At 44.4% G+C, this 19555-nt stretch overlaps 1 protein-coding gene across 1 annotated transcript in view; it reads left to right on the forward strand.

The window, feature by feature from the left end:
• ABCE1 (ATP binding cassette subfamily E member 1) overlaps window positions 1–19555 on the forward strand; it is a 91795-nt gene that overhangs the window by 57867 nt on the left and 14373 nt on the right. Inside the window, exons 12-13 of the mRNA XM_029600470.1 lie at window positions 6590–6649; window positions 6743–6801. Of these exons, the coding sequence (XP_029456330.1) occupies window positions 6590–6649; window positions 6743–6801 (119 nt within the window). The remainder of the gene's footprint in view (window positions 1–6589; window positions 6650–6742; window positions 6802–19555) is intronic.

The raw sequence follows: 19555 nt of genomic DNA on the forward strand, positions 1-19555 counted from the left end.
TTCCTTAGGCTCAAGCAAGTACTTATTTGTAGTCTTCTTTTCTTATTTAAAAAAAAAAACAACAAAAAAAAGTTTTTGCCCTTAGTGACTTTTTTTCTTTCTTCTGTGAGGGAGACAGATCCGTCTCCCAGCTCTTGCCGGGCTCAGGGCACTTTGCCCCTTGTGTGCTGCATAGCCTGAGCCCGTATCCGCTTCCAGGTGTGGGGACCGAGTCTCTCAGGGTCTCGTCTTCTCCCCCCCCCCCCCCAAATCTGGCTGCCGAGAGGGTTTAGAACCCGACTGCTGCGCTCAGGTGTTTATTTGGCAGCAGTACCTTTTTTAAAAAAAAAAAAAAAAACTAACTGGCCTTCAGGGGGAAGAGGTTGAGTGCTCGCGATGGCTGGAGAGTCGGGGCAGTGTTTTGAGTTCTGCTGGGATGTCTGAGCATTGCGCTCTGCTGCGAATTCATATCTTGATCGGACCAGCATTTTACAGCAGCAGGCAGACTCAGCCGGGCGCGATCATAACTGCACTGGCGTTGGCTTCCGAGCGTGGGAAACTGTTGAGCCTGTAGTGCCAGTCGTGTTCAGCTTAATTCAGCTGTGCTGTGCCAGGAGTGTGCTATTGGAGGGGAAGGACCCTCCAAGGTTGCCACAGGCATTAAAAAGGCCACTCGTTCCCAAGGGAAAAGGAAACCCCGGGGAGGTGTTTGCAGCCTGGCAGGCAGGATGAAGGTACGCAGCAAGAGACAAGCACTCTTCGGGAGCCATGGGATTCCCCTTTCCTGCTTTCACCTGCAATCCAGACCGGGTTGGATGATCATGAAGATGATGTTCAGACTGAAGGAACCATACCATATAAGGGAGATGATGATGTAGAAGATTTTCCCACAGATTTTGTCTTGCTTCTGCATAAGGCCTATCTAGCCAGGAAAAGTGCAGGAGGTAACGCTCTGAATCAGCCACAACGTCCATATAAGGGTTCCTAGAACAGAGGATCAGGGGACCTGCTTTGCCGTATGAGCCTGGCCCATCCTGATGGAGAGGGTGAATCTGAGGAATCAGATGATTTGTAGGTGTTGATCTGGTGGGGTGATCCTGGAGACACCCCAGCAGGCGACATGGTGGGTAAGAACCGCGACAGGGACAAGGATCTGGTAGACCCAGGCGAGGTTCTGATTGCGGAGGGCAATGACCCATGTGTGAGTCATCTGTTCCGCAAAGAGAAGTTGAAGCCCCTTATTTTCAAGGTGCTAAAGAAACTGGGTATTGAGGTTTAGGAGGAGTCTGGTAATTAGGGGGTGGACCAAAGACTTTTCCGCTGCCTAAAGGTTAAGAAACTGATGAATCGGGAATGGGATTTTCTAGAAATGGATCTCAAGGTGGCCAGGGCAATGGCAAAGTTATACCCTTTAATGGAGAATTCTTTGCAACGGCTAGTCTTGCCTAAGGCGGATGCTGCGGTGTTGGTGGTCACCAAAAGACAACCATTCCGGTGGCGGGTCGGTTGCGGTAAAGGATGCTCAAGACCGTAAGCTGGAAATACAGCTGAAGAGGATGTTTGAGGTCTCAGCTTTGAGTCTGTGAACAGCGATCTGTGGTGGCCTCTTGCAAAGGGCCTGTTTGCACTGGGTGCAGGAGTCTCAGGAGATCTTAACCAATTCAAGCGACCCCAGGCAGGTAGTCCAGGTTAAAGCCAGCGCATTGTATAATTTGATCATGACCTCGGCCAGGAGTATGGTTGTGGTGGTATCTGCACACCAATTTCTGTGGTTGCGGAATTGGTCAGCAGATATGTGGTCTAAATCTCAGCTCTGTAATCTTCCTTTTAAAGGAAAGGGGGGGGGGGGTTTGGAGAGGATCTGAAGCAGTTGATGAAGTATTTGGGGAAGTCAAAGAAGAACGAACTGCTGGAAGATAAGACCAGCAGGAAGACTTTCCCTGCTTGCACCCGTTTTCGAGATACGAGACAGTTTTGTTCTGACGAGCTCTTTGGCGTCCTTGCAGAAGCAGTTTTTGGGAAGGCAGCAGTCCTTTTGAGGTTCCCAAAGACCCCCCAGAGATAGTTCTGGACAGGGCACAGAAACTAATAAGTCTTTGCAATGAAGCCAGGCTGGTCTACTCTCTCAGGGAGGTTCTCGGGGGACATCTAACACAATTTTATGAGGAGTGGTCCAAGATCACTTCGGACCAAAGAGGATTAGTGGTGAGACAGCTATGCTCTAGAATTTTCTCTTTCCATCAGGGAATTCTTTGTGGTATCACATTGCGAGTCCCATGGCAACCAGGAAGCCATTCGAGATATGTTGCGTCACCTTCAGTGGTTAGGCGCAATCTTTCCAGTGTCATCAGAGAAGGATCAAGGGAGGAACTCAATTTACTTTGTGGATCCCAAAAAGGAGGGGACCTTTCGACCCATCCTTGACCTGCAGAAGGTAATGTTGTGCTGTGAGTGCCCCGATTTTTGTATGAGACGTTATGGGCAATTATAGCGGCAGTCCATTGAGGGACGTTTTTGGCTTCACTGGACTTGATGGAGGTTTATTTGCACATACCTGTACATGGTGTTGGGGCGACATTTTACAGTTTCAGGCCTTTCCATTTGGTCTAGCGACAGTGCCATGTGCTTTCATGAAGGTGATTGTTGTGGTGGTGGCAGCTGCGCCCTGAAGGGAAGGGGTCCTAATTCATCCTTATCTGGATGTCTGGCTTATCTGAGCAAAGTCGGAGGAGGAATGTCATTGGACAGTTTGGAGGGTGCTGGAGATTTTGCGATCTCTGGGCTGGGTGGTGAATCTACAGAAGCGTCACCTGGTTCCCACCCAGAAATTGGACTATTTGGGAGCGAGGTTCAGCACCTGACTGGGCAAAGTGTTTTTAACCTCAGAGAGGAAACTAAAGTTATTCGCAGGTAATCTAGCTTCTGCAAATGCCGGTGCCAGGGCCTGGGATTATCTTAAGGTGATGGGTTCTATTGCATCTATGCTGGATGTGGTGACATGGGAATTTGACAATATGCATCTGCTCCAGAGGGCGCTTCTGTCCGTTGGAATTAGTTATCGTAGAAGTTTCATCTGCCCTTACTGCTGCAGGGGGTCTCCACTTCCATTCTCTCATTGGTGGCTGCCTCGGCCCAATTTGGAGAATGGATCTGGATGTCCCGGACTGGGTCATGGTGACCACAGATGCCAGCCTCAGAGGTTTGGGGGGGGGGGGGGGGGGGGGCACAAGGACTGTGGTCACCAGTAGAAACTTCCTGGTCTATCAATTGGTTAGAAACGAGAGTGATATGCAGGGCGTTGGTGGAATTCCTTCTGCAGGTTTGGGGTCAAATGGTCAGTATGTTCTTGGACAGTGCAACAACAGTGGCGTATATCAATCTGCAGGGCGTAGAGTTGAGGTGTGGCTCTGGAGGCTTAGGAATTATTTGGGCAGAACAGTATCTGGAAGGGATTGCAGCATCTCATGTGGCTGGAGTGGACAGCGTACAGGCAGATTTTCTCAGCGGATAGCAGTTGGATCCGGGGGAATGGGAGCTGTCAGCGGAGGCTTTGGATCTCATTTGAGCCAGGTGGGGCACTCCCCTGCTGGATCTAATGGTGACACGAGGCAGTGCTAAGACAACTTTGTTCTTTAGTCGCAGAAGAGAGCTAGGAGCTTGAAGGGACTGATGTTCTAGTTCTTCCATGGCCAACAGCCTCCACGGCCTCTCGTGGGTCGAGTGTTGTAACGTATAGAGCAACATCCGGGCAGAGTGGCGCTACCAGAACCAAAGTGGCCGCAGCATCCGTGGTTCACGGATCTGATTCAGCTCACTGTGAACAGGCCCATACGGTTGGCTCATCTGCAAGGCCTGCTCAGGCAAGGGCTTATCTCTTTGGATTGGGTGGATCGCTTTTGTCTCGCAGCTTGGCTTTTGAGAGGAAACGTTTAAGATCCAAAGGGTACTCTATAGAGTCAGTTGTGGCTACATTGCTACAAGCAAGGAGGCCAGCCACCTTACTGGCTTATGTCAGAGTATGGAGAGTGTTTGATTCCTGGTGTATAGATGAGGGCCTAGATCTGTTGCGGGTAGATATTCCACACATCTTTGCTTTTTTGCAGCAGGGCTTGTCAAAGGGTTTGGCCTACAATTCACTTCAGGGGCAGGTGGCGGCTTTGGGTTGTCTTCGGGAGAAGTTACAGGAAAGACACTTGGCTTCTTATCCGGATATAATTCGTTTTTTCAAGGGGGCCAAGCATTTGTGTCCACCAGTGAGAAGAACATGTTCATCGTGGAATCTGAACTTTGTCTTGTGATGTCTGTGGTCCACCATTTGAACCTTTTCGGACGGCATCGCTGAAGGACCTCACCTTGAAAATTGTGTTCTGGTGGAGACTTGTTCGGCCAGAAGGATTTTGGAGCTTCAGACACATTCCTGTAGGGAACAGTTTCTGCTATTTTCAGAGGATGGAGTGACTTTGCATACTATACCCTCTATTTCTCCGAAAATGGTTTCTCCTTTCCACCTCAACCAGACGGGATTATTGACGTTTATGGATTTGACTGCAGAGCGAACGCGTGTGAGAGACTTCACTTATTGGATGTGCGGTGGACCGTTATGCGTTATCTTAAGGTCACTAACTGTTTCTGACAATCAGATCATCTGTTTTGTTCAGGGGCACAAACAAAGGAGCCAAAACATCTAAAATCACTATTGCTCAGTGGTTAAAGGAGACTGTTGGGTTTTTTTTTACCTATCTTTGTAAAGGCCAGTAGGTTCCGGAGGGGTTGTGAGTGCATTCTGTTAGTGCAAGCAGCCTCTTGGGCGGAGTGTCAGATGGTTTCGTCTCGAGATCTGTAGAGTGGCGACATGGTCTTCCCTTCATACTTTCACCAGGCATTACTGCTTAGATGTGCAGGTGCCAAAAAAAGTGAGCTTCAATGAGGGTATTCTAAGAGCTGGTCTTTCGGGGGAGGCCTGCCCAGTGTAGGGGAGCTTAGGTACATCCCACTTGTCTGAACTGATCTGGGGAATGACCAGGAAAGAAAAACTGGTTCTTACCTACTAATTTTCGTTCCTGAAGTACCACAGATCAGTACAGAGACAAATCCCCTAGTTCCGAAAGACTGACATGATTGTGTTCGTGTTTCTGCAGAGCTTATGATTGTATGTATATAGTTGGCATTTTTAGGACTGTTAGGTTTTCAGGTCCTTGTCGAATGTGAGGGCTGTAGGTCAGAGGGCTCCACCCTGATAAGTTATTGTTCATTGAATTTGAGTTTGGGGCTCTACTTGGCTTGGATAAAGGTCAATACTGAGGGACTGCAGGTGGCACTCTCTATTATGTAGCAGTGACTGAAAAGTTTTTATTTTCTGCCTCCATCTGCTGGTAAGGATGCAAAACTCGCTTGTCTGGACTGATCTGCGGTACTTCAGGATTGAAAATTAGCAGCTAAGAACCATTTTTCCTTTATTGGTTAGATTTGACTCAAAATTAAAAGCATAAGAATAAAATATAAAAAAAAAATAAAACATGGAAGAAAAAAGTGGGGAGGGCAGTATGATATAACTAGACTTTACAGAGACAAAATATAGAAAAGAGAACTGAAAAGATTTCATCTTAAGGCAGCTTTTTTCTTTCATCATAAATGTAGGAGAATATGGAAACAAAGAATGCTGATGTGGTAGTGACATTCTATGGCTTCTAGCAATATTGGAGGAACTGTTTGGTAGCCAACAAATTATTCATAATTTGAGAAATTGAATAAAGGGGAAGCCTGGAAGGCAGTGGGTAGAAGTAGTAGAGGTAAATCAATATACACCAAACATTAAAAACTGTAGAAATCACTAAAGGAAATAGTGTTGAAAAAAGTATCATAGGGTGTCCAGAAAATGATAAAATTTAAAAAAAAATTTAAAAACCTAAGAACATAGGACTAAATGCATTGAAGATCATGAATGGCTGCCATTTGATAACAAAACAAATACAAATACATTTGCGCAGTCACTTGTTTTGATCAGACTAGAGCCTTCTCCAAATCTGATTATGTATAATCTGTCATATGGTTGTGTGTCTGTATATATTTATCAATGTCTAAGTAAAAGGGCACATATTGACTTCATAATTCAGAATGTGAATGTGCATTATTGTATATTATTCCTGTAAACTATAAGAACATAAGAAATTGCCATGCTGGGTCAGACCAAGGGTCCATTAAGCCCAGCATCCTGTTTCCAACAGAAGCCAAACCAGGCCACGAGAACCTGGCAATTACCCAAACACTAAGAAGATCCCATGCTACTGATGCAATTAATAGCAGTGGCTATTCCCTAAGTAAATTTGATTAATAGCCGTTAATAGACTTCTCCTCCAAGAACTTATCCAAACCTTTTTTGAACCCAACTACACTAACTGCACTAACCACATCCTCTGGCAACAAATTCCAGAGCTTTATTATGCGTTGAGTGCTTGGTGAGCAGTCGATCTGCAAGTATGGTTGATCATACAGGTAAATCAAGCAAATGGTACCATAGGCTATTGCTCAGTGGGAGCCAAAGTAAAGTACTAGTGGCTTGTTTTCCTAGTGTGTTGGCTTGCTACAGTCCTGTATTGCTTTTGTCTTTTAGGGACTGGAAAAACCACATTCATTAGGATGCTTGCTGGACGCCTGAAGCCTGATGAAGGAGGTACTGTGTAAATGAGTTGATCAATAGCACATTGTAGAAGCTGTCTCCTTGTTGATTGCTCTTTTGACAGCTGTCAGTATTTCTCTTCCGCAGGTGAAGTGCCAGTTTTGAACGTGAGTTACAAACCACAGAAGATTAGTCCCAAGTCAACGGTAAGTTGCTGCTTACTAGTTCCTTTTCAGCCAGTCATCTTCCTGCATGCTATAATTTTCCATGCCCTGTCCTTCATGTAGAGATGGTAGCTCTTGCAGTCACCCTGCATTTTGATTTCATTTCTGTGATGAACATAGTGCTCAGAACATGAACAGGGTGTTAGGAATCTGCCATTAAGTAGGTCAACCTGATGGCTCAAGTGAAAAAAATGCTGTGCATTGCCATACAGAAAGACCCCGGTTGAATCCCTGGGTCTGCTGTTGAGACAGTGTTGAAAGCTCCCAGCAGGTAGAGCCATGGTTATTTGCTTAAGGGTGACAGCTGATTTCCATATTCTTAGGACACATGATTGCATAGTTCTGGCAGGAGCCCTGCTGCATAGCCTCTGGCCCAGGATTGTTACTGCAATGACCAAACTAAGTATATTGGGGACAGAAAGAATATAAAATAGGGAAAAAAAATTTACAGATAACTGCAAATGAAGGCTCCTGGCTTCAGATCCCAGCCCTGGTTCGGCTTGAGCTGGAAATACAAACGAGCAGCAGGAGGAAACTGGAGGGTCAAAAAATGGTAACTTAAAAAAAAAACAAAAAACTAGTTTCCTTCATCTAAACAGCGCAGATGAATTGGTTATGCATAACCAGCAGATGGAGACAGAGATCAAAAGGTTTGCTGACATCATCCCTTTTTCCTAGCGTGTAGCCAGATGGACTGAGGACCAATGGGATTATATGCTCCCCTGTTAGCAGATGGAGACCAAGTCTGGTTTCAAAGCTGACATCAATGAGGGTATACCCCTACATTGACGTCAGCCCTCCAGTATTTCTCTGTCTCCTAGCAGATGTGGATGTGCTTTCCCTATACCAACATTGGTGGTATAGTGGGATTGCAGTACTCAGAGGAAAATTTACTTTTAAATTGAAGATCGTTTGAGCCCTGCTCTCCTGCGGTGATACCTAAAGGTTCCTCCCCCACTCGAGAATTCCTGAGGCAATATCGGAGATCCTTCAGAGGTGTGCCTTGGTCTGGTAGCCTGCTCCTGGCTTGGATTTGCTGCTGAAGCAGCTGAAAGGCAGCAGGAAGCCGAGTGCAGTGGTGACTACAAAAGCCCTCCCCACCCCCATAGCTGGAGATTGTCCCTGTACTCAATCGGTAAGCACTGAGCTCAGGTAAGTTAAAACGAGAAGAAGGCTCCTCAGATTCAGAGACTGGGAAGGGCTTCGCCGGTCTCCTTGCTCGCCATGCCATACAGTTAACGTTCCTGATCCCATCCAGGCAAGGGAAGGAGGCTTCCAAGTGGGTTGAGCGGAGCCCTGATAGGCTAGGCCCCACTACAGGCTCCATGGACACACCATGTCGCATGCCGCGGCGGCGCCATCTTGCATGCGGTTTTATTCATCTTCGCCATTGCCCCGATAGACGCACAGTGCGGGTCAGCTCTGCGCAGGCACCATGCGCCTAATGTTGTGCATACGTTCGCGCTAAGAGGCACTTATCCTTATGCGCATCGGCATGGATCTGTGCACACTCAAATCTAGGCGCTAGCCGGCTGAACGCACAAGATACTACTGATTATGGCTCTGGCAGCAAAGAAGCACAAGCGACACTCCCTTTCTGTGCTGCCTGCCATATTAGGGCTGCACAGTCTGACCTGGAGTCCTTCCTGTGTCAGCACTGTGAGGAAGCCCAGGGAAGGTTGGACTCCCAGAACTTTTCCAAGCCCAGTTCCTCCCATTCAGAAGATGGGTCAAGCACGATCTTATCCAGTAGCACCCCAAATCTGAGTAATCCCGGGGCTGCGTCCACCTCTGGAGAGAGCAATTCAGCTGCACCTGCCCCAATTCCTCCTGGGCTAAGTATGGATCCAGCAGCCTTTTCTTGGGTTAGAATTTTTTCAAGGCCTACAAGACTTTGTACAGGCACAGTCTGTCTCTTCTGCTCCTATCCAGACCAAACCCCAGCCGGGAAGGTCTCACGCTGTCAGCCCTATCAGCATGCCTCGAGACATGCCTTGTCTCGCCAAGGGTATCCCTGACAGGGACCCACACACCTCGGGCAACAAAGCAAGAGGCAGTAAGTACCACGTTGGGCTGTCTTCTCGCTTTAAAATCTGTGATCCAGTTCCCAAGGAACAATTGGGTTAGGGTCTTTATTTGATCTATTTTATGGGGTGCAGATGTACCCCATTTTGCATCTGCAGTAGGTCAACAAGTTTTCCGGGGTAGTCATTTCAGACTCTTCCCTTTCGGGTAGTCATTGCTTTAAGGAACTTCTCCGAGGTGAAGGTGGTGGCACCAGTGTTGTGGAAGGAAGGGTTCTGGGTGATTGGCTGTTAAGGGCAAATCATGAGAAAAATGTCATTCCTATGCAGAGAGTAGTACAGTTCTTGCAGGAACTAGTATTAATTTTTCTAAAAGCAGTTTAGTTCCTTCTCTGACCCTGGAATATCTGGGAGCCTTTTTAAACACAAAGGCAAGAATGAGCCATCTGACACAGCAGAGGATATGCAGACTGCAGCAGCAGATTTTTTCACACAGAGACCAGCAGTGTGGAGCTATCTTCAACTTGTCTGTTCCATGGCCGCAGATTGGAGCTAGCTCCCTGAATGAAAACTTGCATGAGGCTGCTGCAGAGGGTTGTGTTGTGTATGGGATGCACAGTTTCAAGATTATTCCTAGACGGGGCCAAGGATGGTCCAGATCAGTTTGAAATGGAGACATTTTTATAAACAGTGCAGGATATGGTTTCCGCTGACAAACTGGAAGAATTTAATATCCTCCTGAGGGGAGGATTCCACCGCTATGTTCTGTCTTTTTCATATGGAGGAATTGACCTCCTTGATGGCCCTCTCCTTGGCTACACTTAAGGTAGTGGAAGATGAGGAGGTTCCCAGTTTATCAGGAGATCCTTTTAGGATCACTCCAGGCTGCTCAGGATTAGTGGTTCTGAAGTGGATTTCACCGGAAGCCCACTAAGGGGACGTCAATCGTTGACTAAGTTGTATCCTCTGACGTCGCAAGAGGAGGGCAGGCATCAATTTCTGAAGGTGACTGTTGGTCTGTTTAGTTACTCAGCAGACTACTATCCCAGTGGAAGAAGCAGCCAACTTGATAAGAGGCGCAAATCAGAAAGATAGTCTTGATGCAGACATTTGAAGCGGCCTGCATTGCAGTTAGCAGTCGGCATATGTTGTGACAAGTCTGTCTTGTTTGGCACATCATGTTTAGGAAGACCTGATAAATCAGTCCTTTGATCTGGAACCAGGAACCACATTGGCTCAAAGACAGAGCTCCAACCCTCATTCGGGACAGATTCTGGTTCAAAGTTGATCAGAACTTCGTAGCTGTTTCCTTTAATCTGGTATAAATGGTGGCCAGAGGAATGGCACAAGTAGTGGTGGCAAAGTGGTTACTCTGGCTTCGTAATTGTTCTGTGGCTTTGATTTCTAAAGATGATTCTTATAAGCTTCCTTTTAAGGGACAGCTGTTATTTCTGAAGGAGCTTGAGAAGATGAGAAAAATTGTTAGAAAAAAACTGAAAGGAGCAGCTAAAAAAGTAAAAAAATGTCCAAGAGGCGTGGTCATTGTTAAAAAAAAATATATATATATATACCATTCTAGAAGCACAGTCCAGATGTATTCCACACATTAAGAAAGGTGGAAAGAAGGCAAAACGATTACCGGCATGGTTAAAAGGGGAGGTGAAAGAAGCTATTTTAGCCAAAAGATGTTCATTCAAAAATTGGAAGAAGGATCCAACAGAAGAAAATAGGATAAAGCATAAATGTTGGCAAGTTAAATGTAAGATATTGATAAGACAGGCTAAGAGAGAATTTGAAAAGAAGTTGGCTGTAGAGGCAAAAAATCACAGTAAAAACCTTTTAAAATATATCCGAAGCAGAAAGTCTGTGAGGGAGTCAGTTGGACCGTTAGATGATCGAAGGGTTAAAGGGGCACTTAGAGAAGATAAGGCCATCGCGGAAAGATTAAATGATTTCTTTGCTTCGGTGTTTACTGAAGAGGATGTTGGGGAGGTACCCGTAATGGAGAAGGTTTTCATGGGTAATGATTCAGATGGACTGAATCAAATCACGGTGAACCTAGAAGATATGGTAGGCCTGATTGACAAACTGAAGAGTAGTAAATCACCTGGACCGGATGGTATACACCCCAGAGTTCTGAAGGAACTAAAAAATGAAATTTCAGACCTATTAGTAAAAATTTGTAACCTATCATTAAAATCATCCATTGTACCTGAAGACTGGAGGATAGCAAATGTAACCCCCAATATTTAAAAAGGGCTCCAGGGGCGATCCGGGAAACTACAGACCGGTTAGCCTGACTTCAGTGCCAGGAAAAATAGTGGAAAGTGTTCTAAACATCAAAATCACAGAACATATAGAAAGACATGGTTTAATGGAACAAAGTCAGCATGGCTTTACCCAGGGCAAGTCTTGCCTCACAAATCTGCTTCAGTTTTTTGAAGGATTTAATAAACGTGGATAAAGGTGAACCAGTAGATGTAGTGTACTTGGATTTTCAGAAGGCGTTTGACAAAGTTCCTCATGAGAGGCTTCTAGGAAAAGTAAAAAGTCATGGGATAGGTGGCGATGTCCTTTCGTGGATTGCAAACTGGCTAAAAGACAGGAAACAGAGAGTAAGATTAAATGGACAATTTTCTCAGTGGACAGTGGAGTGCCTCAGGGATCTGTATTGGGACCCTTACTTTTAAATATATTTATAAATGATCTGGAAAGAAATACGACGAGTGAGATGATCAAACTTGCAGATGACACAAAATTGTTCAGAGTAGCTAAATCACAAGCAGATTGTGATAAATTGCAGGAAGACCTTGTGAGACTGGAAAATTGGGCATCCAAATGGCAGATGAAATTTAATGTGGGTAAGTGCAAGGTGATGCATATAGGGAAAAATAACCCATGCTATAATTACACAATGTTGGGTTCCATACTAGGTGCTACAACCCAAGAAAGAGATCTATCTAGGTGTCATAGTGGATAACACATTGAAATTGTCGGTTCAGTGTGCTGCGGCAGTCAAAAAAGCAAACAGATTGTTGGGAATTATTAGAAAGGGAATGGTGAATAAAACGGAAAATGTCATAATGCCTCTGTATTGCTCCATGGTGAGACCGCACCTTGAATACTGTGTACAATTCTGGTCGCCGCATCTCAAAAAAGATGATATTGCGATGGAGAAGGTACAGAGAAGGGCTACCAAAATAAGGGGAATGGAATAGCTCCCCTATGAGGAAAGACTAAAGAGGTTAGGACTTTTCAGCTTGGAGAAGAGACGGCTGAGGGGGGGGGATATGATAGAGGTGTTTAAAATTATGAGAGGTCTAGAACGGGTAGATGTGAATCGGTTGTTTACTCTTTCAGAGATAGTAGAAAGACTAGGGGGCACTCCATGAAGTTAGCATGGGGCACATTTAAAACTAATCAGAGAAAGTTCTTTACGCAAAATTAAACTCTGGAATTTGTTGCCAGAAGATGTGGTTAGTGCAGTTAGTATAGCTATGTTTAAAAAAGGATTGGATAAGTTCTTGGAGGAGAAGTCCATTACCTGCTATTAAGTTCACTTAGAGAATAGCCACTGCTATTAGCAATGGTAACATGGAATAGACTTAGATTTTTGGGTACTTGCCAGGTTCTTAGGGCCTGGATTGGCCACTGTTAGAAACAGGATGCTGGGCTTGATGGACCCTTGGTCTGACCCAGTATGGCATTTTCTTATGTTCTTATGGCCAAGGCCTGGGGTGAGTTCAACGTGCCCATTCTTTTGAAGGACCTCATGGAGAACTGTTAAAGCTCCTCCATCATTTAGAACTGGTCTCTGGGGTTTAGGCTGTATATGAAGTCTACCTCTGTGTGTGTTATCTTAGACTGGTTCTTAAGAATTAAAAAAAAAAAAAAGACCAGTAAGTAGCTTACCTAGTTAAGAGGTCATGGCTACTGGTTTTTGAGTCTTGCACTAAGATCTTCCTATGGCTTTAGCCTGTGTTTTTGCTGTCATTGGGGCTGCATTTTTACTTGTTCTTCGGCTGATGCTTTTTGTCTCCAGGAAGGTGTCCCATTCCTTTTCAGGTATTCCTTTTCAGGTTTGTGGTCTACCCTACTGGGGGCCTTTCTTGAGGCCATTTTTTCTTAGAAGTATTCTTCCCAGTGGTTATTGTATTGATTCAAGTGTATTGGATATACAGGCATCTTGCAGAGGAATCTTGCTGACTCTAGTGAAGGTTTGAGCATCTCCTTCCTCCTCCTGATTGTGATTTTGGAATTGAACTATTTATTGACTTCATTATTTCTGATTTAATGGAATATGCATAGCTCCTTGGTTTTGCTGTCAGGAGAGTTCTTTGACTCCTCAATGGGAAAAACCCTTAGAGGCTTGGACCGTTGTTCAGATTGTGCTCAAGGGATCAGTCATTTGCCAAGAGCAATAACTGGTATTTCCTTAGGTGTTTTGGAAGACAGTGTCTTGGTCTTCCTTACATGCTTTTCAAAGTATTGTTACTTGGTTATGGGCATCAGAGAGGAGGAGGCTTCTTCGGTTGAGGTATTGCAAGCAGGTTTAGCAGTCCCGCTATAGTCAGGAGTAGTTTGGATACATCCCATTCATCTGGACTGGTCTGACTGGATGAAGAGAAGGGTGAATGTAGTTCTTACCTGATAACTTCCTTTCCTTGAATGTAGTCAGACCAGTCCAGGATCTTCTCTATTCTGCCAAGATTGCACAATCTTAAAATATCTGGAATGGCTTTAAGCATCCTTGCTCGGGCTGGCTCAAACTCAATCTTATGCAAACTTGAACAGTCTGGCATATTTTTAAGTTTCTATTCATTTTTGTTCAATCAGGCATTTAAACTAGAGGTTCAGGGTGGCATTAGGAAACCAACAGATTTGGAATGTCACCCCCAACAAGTACATGAATTTCCTGGCATAAATAAACAAAGAAATCAATTCAGTAGTCCACTCTTCAACAGAAGGGCAAAAAAGGAGATCAGAAAGAACAGCAAACCAAGGAGGAACAACTGAATTGCTATGAGCGCAACTGCTCACAGTCTGGGCAATAAAATTCCAGATTTGCCAGCCCTAATGGTGAAGACAGATATTTCATTGAGTCTCATAAATGGAATATGGCCATACTGGACTGTAATTTTTTGAGGAAGGATAGAGAGAACAGAAAAAGGAGGAAGGAGTAGTTATGTGAAAAATGTCTACAAACTGAAATACAGGAAGCATGGGGAAAGGAGGAAGCACTGTGGGGTGCCTTTAAAAAGAGGCAGTGGCACTTCCATTTACACTAGAGTGGTCTACAGGCCTCCAATTCACAGAACCTGGACATCCCAAAGGTGGGAACGAAGGGAGAGGTATTGCTGGCTAGAAATTTTAACCTGCCAGATATGGATTGGCGTAGCACCTGCAGAATAAGTAGTAGATTGAGGATGCCCTTTAAGGATTCTGCTCAAACAAATGATGGAACCTATGAATGGAGAAACAATACTACAGCTGGTACTCACAAATTGGAGACTGTTATCTCTAATGTCCGGGTAAGTGCCCACCTGAGCATCAGTGTTCACACACGTATGGTTTGATATAATGACTGAGACAGAGAGAAGTCACAGAAAGTTAAGTCTTGGATTTCAAAAATAATGACTTTGGTAAAATGGGGAAGTACATTGAGGAGGAGCTAGAAGACTGAAAAGATGAATGACATGGAAGAACAGTGGGCCAAACTAGCAGGCACTATAATAAAGGCAACAAATAAAAGTAAGAAAGAAAATCCATGTGATTCTCCAAAGAGGTGGTTGGAAAAAATAAAGGCAAAAAGATCAGCATTCAAAAAATACAAAGGACCTCAAAAAGAATATCTGGTGAAACTGAGACAAAGAAAGAATCAGGATATAGCACAAGTAAAAGAGAGGATTGCCAAAAAGGTGATGCAAGGTGACACAACATTTTTAGATAGAGAAAGGAGGAAGGCCAGAGGTAGTATTGCAAGATTGAAAGGACACAGGGATCAATGTGTGGAGAACGATGAGGAAAAAACAGAAATATTAAACAAATACTTCAGTTTGTTCAGTAATGAAGACCTTAGAGGAGGGCTCTTGTTAATTGGCAGGAGTACAGTTGGGTGTGGGGAATTACCACCCCATTTACAGAAGAATGTTTGGGTAGAGCCAGCAAAAATGAAGGTGGACAAGATCATGGGGTCTGAGGTACATTCCAGTGTACTAAGGGAGCTCAGAGAAGTGCTGGCGAGTCCACTGAAGGATCTGTTAAATAGATCCTTGGAGACAAGTAGTGGTCCTGCTTCAGAAAAGTGGTATCAGAGGAGGCTGAAAAATGCAGGCTGGTTAGCCTTACCTTGGTGGGTGGGAAAATTAATGGATTCACTGAAGAAAAGGATAGTGAGTACTATCCACAACAGTGTGTTGCAGGATCTGAGGCAAATAATTTTACCAGAGAAGGATTGTTTTAAACCTGATTTTTTATTTTTTTTTTATTGGGTGACTAGAGACTTGGATCAAGGATGAGCACTCGATATGGCTCACATGGATTTCACCAAAGTTTTTTTATATGGTCCCACATAGGAGCTCAGGAATAAAATGAGCAGCCAGGTAGTGGGTCCCAAGGTGGTAGAATGGATTAAAAATTGGTCGACTGACAGCATACAGTGATGAATGGAATCTACCCTGAGGAGAGAAGGGATGACAAATTGAGGGCCTCAAGGATCAGTTCTGGGGCCAGTTGTGTTCTGTATCTTTGAGTGATATTAAAGTGCTTAGAAGGAAAAGTTTCCCTTTATGGATGTCAGTAAAATCTGCAGTAGAGTAAACATTCCTGAAAGTGTAGAGAATGAAAAGTGATCTAAGAAAGCTTGAAGAGTGGTTGAATGTTTGGCAGTTGGCATTCAATGCAAAGTCATGCGTTTGGGGTTTAATAATCCAAATGCGTTACACATGTTGAGGGTTTTGGGGGGGGGGGGGGAGTGAGAAACAAATACGCCCGGACTGGGAGAGAGACCTTGAGATGAAGTGTGTCTAATGATCTGAAGGTAGTGAAGCAATTTGACAAAGTGGTGCTAAGGCCAGAGGGATGCCGGGCTGCATAGCAGTGGCATAGCCACGGGTGGGCCTGGGTGGGCAGTTTGGACCCAGGCCCACCCAACTGGAACCAGAAGAGGAGCACCGGACCTGCTAGGCCGTCGTGGGATCCAGGGGCGGATTGGCCTATCAGGGAATCGGGCTTCCCCCGGTGGGCCGGTCTAGCTGATCACGTGGCCGCCTCCGCTTCTGCTCACATTGAGGGTGCCGCGTGGCTGTGATGAGCCCTGCAGCACGAGGCGGCGCTGCCAGCCACTGCCAAAGAAATGAAGACCGGTGCTGCCAGCCGCCAACAAGGGCCAAAGAAAAGAAGACTGGCACTGCTAGCCACCACCAGAGACTAGCTGTTCAGCTGGGGACCTTTGTGTATTATGTGTATTTGAGATCAGAAGGGTGCTACTGTGTGTGTGTGTATGTGAGAGAGGAATGGAACTTCTGTGTGTGTGTGTGTGTGTGTGCAAAAGAGCAATGGAGCATGTTTTTGGCTGGCTTGTGGCTGTGAGAGGGCATGTGTATGATTGAAAAGCCTGTGTGTAAGTAAGAGAGAGCGAGAGCACTGTGTGATTGAGAGAGACTGTCCAGAGAGGTGACGTGTCTGTGTGAGAGAGACTGATCAGAGAAATGACTGGTGTGTGTGTGTGTGTGTGTGTGTGTGTGTGTGTGTGTGTGTGTGAGAGAAGAGACTGGTTGTGGTCCCTAAGGAAGAAGACCATGAGTACAGCCTCAGCAGCTACTGCTGCCTCTGGTGTGGCCTGCAAGGGAAAGGAGTAGGAGAACTGCTGGAGAGGGTAAGTAAAGGTGGCTTTTTAAGTTCATTTTTCTTGATTGACTACCATTTTAATTATTGGGTAGTATGTGATGTGTCTGCTGTTTGAAATATTTTATTGGTGTTTGGTAAAGCTTTCAAAATTTTCATGAGTCTTTAATTATTGGATATTCTATTCATGAGCTGTTTTGAAATTATTTAATTAGTATGATTTTACTATTATGATTAATGATTTATATATTTTGATTGTTTCATGAGGAATGGTGAGATTTTTGTTTTTCCATTGTTGCACTGTATAGAGTCTGGCATGATGCGCTTTACAGTTCAGTTTTTGTCTGCACATTTCTATTTATACTTTATGTGGCTTTATTCTGTATTTGGTGAGGGTTTGTGTTCTGCATGCAAAGACTGAGATGAAGCATTCTTTTAGCATGTGGTTTCTCTGTAGGGATCTGTAGTAACTTGGCCTGTTCTATTTTCCTGATAGGAGGTGTATTGATATTTAAGATTCTGGTGTAATAATTGTGGTATTCTTTTTCATAGGTAGGGTTGTTATTCTTTGAGTGTTAGCAGATAGTACTGTGATACGGGAGGACCATGCCGAAATATATCACAATAGGTATGATGCCATATGAATTCCAAGATGCAAAGTTTTCTTGTTGGCATCACACCAGTGCATGAAATTATCACAACGTGTATATTAATTTTACCTCAATGTCACTTTTCATGTAAAATGTTATAAATGCATAATTTAAAATTGTGTAGGGGAGGGCACCAGGCTGTGCATAGCAGCAATGCTCCCCAAGTACCCCTGCAGGAAGTTTTTAATGCTGGTAAGTGCTTGAAATAATTGAGGTAACATGTTTTAAAGTTTCCCGCATGATGCATAATGGCTGTTGCAAATTACTTAGCCATTCTAGGGTGCAGTATATGGCATTATTTATCAATAAGAAAACAACTATTAGGCCTCAGACCTGCATGCCTACAGCCCACCCATGTTAACCTTGTGCCCACTCAAAAAATAAATTCTGGCTACGCCTCTGCTGCATAGAGACAGGCATACCCAGCAGGAAAAAGGAGATAATGATTCTGTACAGGTCATTGGTAAAGCCTCACCTGGAGAGACAATCTCAGAAAAGATAGACATGATGAGACTTGAGAACCTAAATATAGTGACTTGCAAAAGTATTCAACCCCCTAAAAAGTCAGCAGATTTGTGTGGATTACAAATGACACTTACATGGATTATTCCAGACAGTTTGTTTGCAAACCAGTATGCTCTTAAAGTAAGTTTTCAGTGTCACAATTCATTATTTCTCTGCATTTTTTGTTAAAATTAAAAACTGAAAAATGCTGCTTGCAAAACTATTCAACTCCTTCAGACTAGTTCTTGGTAGAACCACCTTTTGCTGCAGTCATAGCTTTAAGTCTGTTAGGGTAAGTTTCTACCAGCTTTGGGAGTGATTTTTGCCCATTCTTGCTGTCAGGTTTGCTCCAGTTGTTCAGGTTGGTTGGATGATGCTTATGGATTGAAATTTTCAAGTAGTGCCACAGATTCTCGATTGGCTTGAGATCTGGACTTTGAACTGGCCATTGTAGAACATTCACCTTTTTGTTCATCCATTCCTGTGTTGCTTTCGTCTTGTGCTTGGGATCATTGTCCTGCTGAAAGGTGAACTTTCTCCCAAGTTTGTTTTTTTTTTTTTTTAGCAGACTGAAGCAGGTTATCTTCAGTATATCCCTGTATGTTGCACCATCCATCTGTCCTTCAATTTTAACAAGATGCCCAGTCCCAGCTGAGGAAAAGCATCCCCATACTTTACTGTTGGGATGGTATTTGCTGAGGAATGGGCAGTGTTAGGTGTGCACCACACACAAGGTTTTGAATTTTGGCCAGAAAGTTCCATTTTTTTTTTCTTTTATAATTTTATTGGTGACCAAAACACAAAATACAGCGATCAATCTGTAACTCCATATACATAAGCATCACCATGGTTTTACCACTTATCACCCCTAGGAATCCCCATCCCCCCCCCCCACCCCCTACAGGCAAGGCAGATACCAATGCATGACAAAAGATATCAACAAAAGTCCAATGTGTAATAAAAAAAAAATAAAAAATCTTGAACAATAAAGTCTGGAAAACTATAAATCGACTCATATTCTATCCTGAATGTGTGTGGATGTGTGTAGTCATTGTTCTGAAAGGACCACTGATCTAAGTATCCCATGTTTGTCTCCAGCAAAGGTAAGAGTCCCAAGTCTGATGGTATATCCCGATCCGTTTCTGCTTGGCTGCAGTGATGCGATACATAGTGCAAAGATGATCCAGTCTATGTAGCACTGATGCAAACGTTGGCCCCTTTCCGTCCTTCTATGTCCTCGCAATTTCCATCCTGGTGGCTGTGCATGCCTGTACACAAAATTCCGATGTTGAAGAATGTTCGCCATCCAGAGGAGAGTTCAACAGGGCTCCTGCCATTGAGAGGCTCACAGACGTCTCCAAGACAGTCGCAAGCCACTGCTCCAGCTGCTGCCACAATGGTTTAATACAATCACCCGCCCACCACATATGTAGAAAAGTCCCTCGGGTATTACATCCCCTCCAGCAGAGTCCCTCATGATTAGGTAGCATTTTCCTTAGTCGGTCCGGGGTTATATACCAACGGTACAGTAACTTATACCCATTCTCTACCAAAATCGAGGATACAGAGGCTTTACTTATATTGAGATATATCTGTTCCCATGCACACTCATCCATCTGTGTGGCAAGATCAGCATGCCAAGCCTTAATATGGGAGGGCAACTCCACCCTTTTAGCGTTTAATAATTTATAAATTTTTGAGAGCAAACCTGTA

Source organism: Rhinatrema bivittatum, chromosome 1 (assembly GCF_901001135.1).
Source record: "Rhinatrema bivittatum chromosome 1, aRhiBiv1.1, whole genome shotgun sequence".
Taxonomy (NCBI): Eukaryota; Metazoa; Chordata; class Amphibia; order Gymnophiona; family Rhinatrematidae; genus Rhinatrema; species Rhinatrema bivittatum.